This window comes from Adiantum capillus-veneris, chromosome 14 (genome assembly GCF_014529385.1).
Source record: "Adiantum capillus-veneris isolate H3 chromosome 14, ASM1452938v2, whole genome shotgun sequence".
NCBI lineage: Eukaryota > Viridiplantae > Streptophyta > Polypodiopsida > Polypodiales > Pteridaceae > Adiantum > Adiantum capillus-veneris.
The window spans coordinates 56,117,788-56,121,322 of record NC_140944.1 but is presented as its reverse complement, the minus strand read 5'-3'; the positions used below and the strand labels follow the sequence as shown (position 1 = coordinate 56,121,322).

The 3,535-nt window shown below is 44.0% G+C and overlaps 1 protein-coding gene across 1 annotated transcript; it reads right to left on the bottom strand.

Annotated features, from left to right (window-relative positions):
* Positions 1-863: 863 nt before the first annotated feature.
* LOC147442415 (trans-cinnamate 4-monooxygenase-like) lies at positions 864-3,230 on the bottom strand. Its single transcript, XM_086528588.1, has 4 exons — positions 2,846-3,230; positions 2,020-2,771; positions 1,638-1,768; positions 864-1,543 (listed from the first exon to the last, which is right to left on the bottom strand). The coding sequence occupies exons 1-4, from the start codon at positions 2,915-2,917 to the stop codon at positions 951-953; spliced, it is 1,548 nt and encodes a 515-aa protein (XP_086384714.1). The 5' UTR covers positions 2,918-3,230; the 3' UTR covers positions 864-950.
* Between the last annotated feature and the right edge of the window lie 305 nt (positions 3,231-3,535).

Below are 3,535 nucleotides of genomic sequence, written 5' to 3'. Positions count from 1 at the left end.
CTCATCAAATGTTGACATGGGAGAGAGAATTCACAATGAGATTCCTACAACAGGGTTGCCGGAGAAAGATGTGCTTGGTGGTGCTTTTGTCTCGATATGTAAGCCAAATGCATTGATGCCCTCACAAAAGCACAAAAAAGGTCACGGTGGGCATCCTTTCCGGAGTGTCGTCACTTGATATGGGTTGATTGCGGGATATGGCTACCATGGCTGTGGCTCAGAAGTTATGGGTTGTTTTGACTATATGCGAAAGGAAGGCATCTTCACCTGTGCTTGCTTCTTGAAGGCTTGTTGGCTTGGGATAGTCCCAACATGGTTGTGGCAAGGAAGCTCTGTGGTGCTATTTTCACTAGATGCTAAGGGAAGGCCTATCTCTAGATGCAATCACCTGTTGGGCAAGGCATTTTGACAGAGCTATGAGAGCAATAAAGACGATGCCATCATATGATTATCCTCCAATTTAATCGGCTCTTCGAGGTGCTTGTCGAAGATAGGGAAATGTGGACCCTGGACGATTGGCCTTTGAGTGTGCAATAGATCAGCTAAAGAAATGTGATGTTGCAGAATGTGAATGAGTAAAATTTATACAGCTGTGGGCAATATGCAAGAGCAGCTTGTTAGTCACCAGGTCCTTGAAAAAAAATTGTAATGTTGGCATTGAAAGCGTGTGTGAAAGCTCAATGACAAGGTTTAGCTGATGACAGTGGATTGGTTACGATTATTGAGAAATGAATGTCAAAATAGAATTGTACGTAAAAGCCAGTGAATTCTCTACGCAGAATTGACAACATAGTGAAAGAATACACTGAAAATTTCATATTGGTGTTAAAACATGTTTTGTATGTTAAAACATGTTCTGTATATTGGTGTTAAAACATGTAATTATGGAGTTATTTAGCTACAAATTTCACATCTGTTGCCAAGGAGCTTTCTCAAACAAGGTTCCATCATCAACTGATGGGTTTGCATACTACGACTGAGTGCTTAGCAATGTGCAAGCTAAATTGCCCTCCTTTGCCCGTTATATCCACCTTGCTTTGCCCTGGGGGAGGAAGGAGCTCAAACGACTGTACAAGGCGCCCAAGCACAAGGGAAACAATGGGAATTGCTAGAATAATTCCTGGGCAACTTCTTCTCCCGACTCCAAATGGCAAAAATCTGAAGTCATTCCCATTGGCTTCGATCTTTTCAGCCCCAAGAAATCGCTCTGGATTGAACACCTCTGGTTTTACCCACCATTCTGGATTGTTGGCCAGATACCATGCATTCACCAGGATCTTGCTCTCTGCTGGGATGTCGTACCCTCCAAGCTTTGCCTGATGCAAGTTCATATGTGGCACCAGTAGAGGGATTGCCATGTGCAAGCGCATTGTTTCCTTCACCACAACAAGCAAAAATGGCAACCGTGGCACGTCGGGTTCGGTGAGGGGTACCCCTTTGCCAAGTACTGTATTCAACTCATCACGGACCTTGCTCTGGATGTCTGGATTGTTGACGAGCTCTGCCAAGCCCCATTTGATGGACCACAAGGTAGTCTCAATGGCTGCACGAGGCATACAACAGAGAAAGATGTCAGTAAGAACGTACATGAGCACATCTGAATCTTTGGATGCAAGTTTTGCAGTACATGTTATTACCTGCGACGTTGATGTTTTCGACGATGTAAAGAATGTTATCTTCAGTAATCTCTCCATTCTTTTGGGCATCGAGCATGTGGTCAATGGCACACTTCTCGTCATGCAAAGGAGGTTTGACTCTGATGATCTTCCTGCACAGAGAAAGTGGACATCAGGTGAAATTCACAATATCCCTGGCAAAATAACCATGGCTTTCATGCAGACGAAGACATATAAGAGAGCTCTATAAGCAGCTGGGAGCTCTAGTTTTACAAGCTTTCGACACTCTACAGAGCAATATGTTATATGTTCACAATCAGGAAGTACAATCAAACCACAATTGCAGCAACAGGTTATATACTGATGAATGAGGGGATGAATCAGAATTATCTTCAATGCTCACTTGTGCTCCTCTATAAAGTGCTTGTTGAAGAAGCGGAGGCGCTCATCCTTCACTTTTTGACAAAGCTCGAGATAATTGCGAAGGAAGGGCCGAAGAATTGGGATGAAATTGCCATAGTTGTACTCAAAGCTCTGAGCAAGCCTGCTTCTCTCACCATTCAGCCTTTTGAGCTCAACAAAGAGGGGGTCATCCTCTCTCTCAAATCTACGGTTGAACATCATGCGGTACATGTTGTTGTACATGAGCATTTGCAAGCGCTGCCGCATGACAACTCCTGTTGTGGCTGCTCCAGGCTTGTTCTTGAGATCTTGAATTTCAGATTTGATCTCCTCCTCCCAATGCACTCTAGATTGTTGCACCACTTTGTTTGTGAAGAAGGGCACTGTCATAATGCGCCGCATTTTTCGCCAGTGATCTCCATAGACTGTGAAAACCATGTCTTGACCCTTGCCAGTGAAAATGTCGAATACAACATTGCGTGTGCGAGAACCAAATTCGACACCTTGTGTGTGTAAAACCTCCTTGGCGAGGTCAGGGGAGGAAACTACTACAAGATTGCGTTGTCCCATTGTAAGCAGGAAGATCTCCCCGTATTTCTTTGCCAGCTGCGACAGATTTTCATGGTTGAGTTCATCTCCGACTTGAAGCCAGTTACCAAAGACGGGGACAGCGACAGGGCCTGGAGGGAGGCGAAGCTTGGCCTTGAAGAGGTGGGAGATGGCAAGGGTGATGAGGGAGAGGGCGAGCAGGGATCGAAGAAGAGGATGGTCTCGAGTGAATTGGGCAAAGGGAAGGGTGATGAGGGAGAGGGCGAGCAGGGATCGAAGAAGAGGATGGTCTCGAGTGAATTGGGCAAAGGGAAGGGCAAGCTGAGAGGCAGCAGGCTCGTCGACGCCATAGCTATATAGCTGTGTGTGTGTGTGCGCGTGTGTGGCGTTTAGGGTTTTATCTATGGAGGCGATCAGCGATTGAGCGTCTGTGCAACCACTGCGATGTGAAGGGAAGTACGTAGAATTGCAGAGCTTATGCGAGGTATTTGTAGTCTGTGTTGATTCTTGAATGATGGAGAGTTTTCAGCTGACCAGACTTCGGCGGCTCCACATTTCGTGCACCGCGGCTTGCCATTGTCTAGATTCTAACGTCATAAAAATGGCGTCAGAAGCTGACGTCATGCTAATGTTCTCACTGGTCTGGAATCGAAGAGGCTCCGCCCAGTGCTCGAAAAAAACCTTAATTTTTAGTATTATAATACTTACAACTATTGAAGTAAGTAGGTTTTCTTATATTGTCTTCAGTGGGAAAAAAAAAAGGTAGAAAACCTATAGACATAGCTGAATTAAGTTTACCCCAAACTTTTATACTTAAAACAATTACTTCTCTAAATTTTACAAAATGAGAAGAAAAAAAGATTTTTTTTTAATAGATTTTACTCCGTTAATGTGAGTAAAATTTAAGTTTTGAGATGATTAGATTATTTTTAAATTTAGCAATACTTAAACCATATAGAGAGCCAATA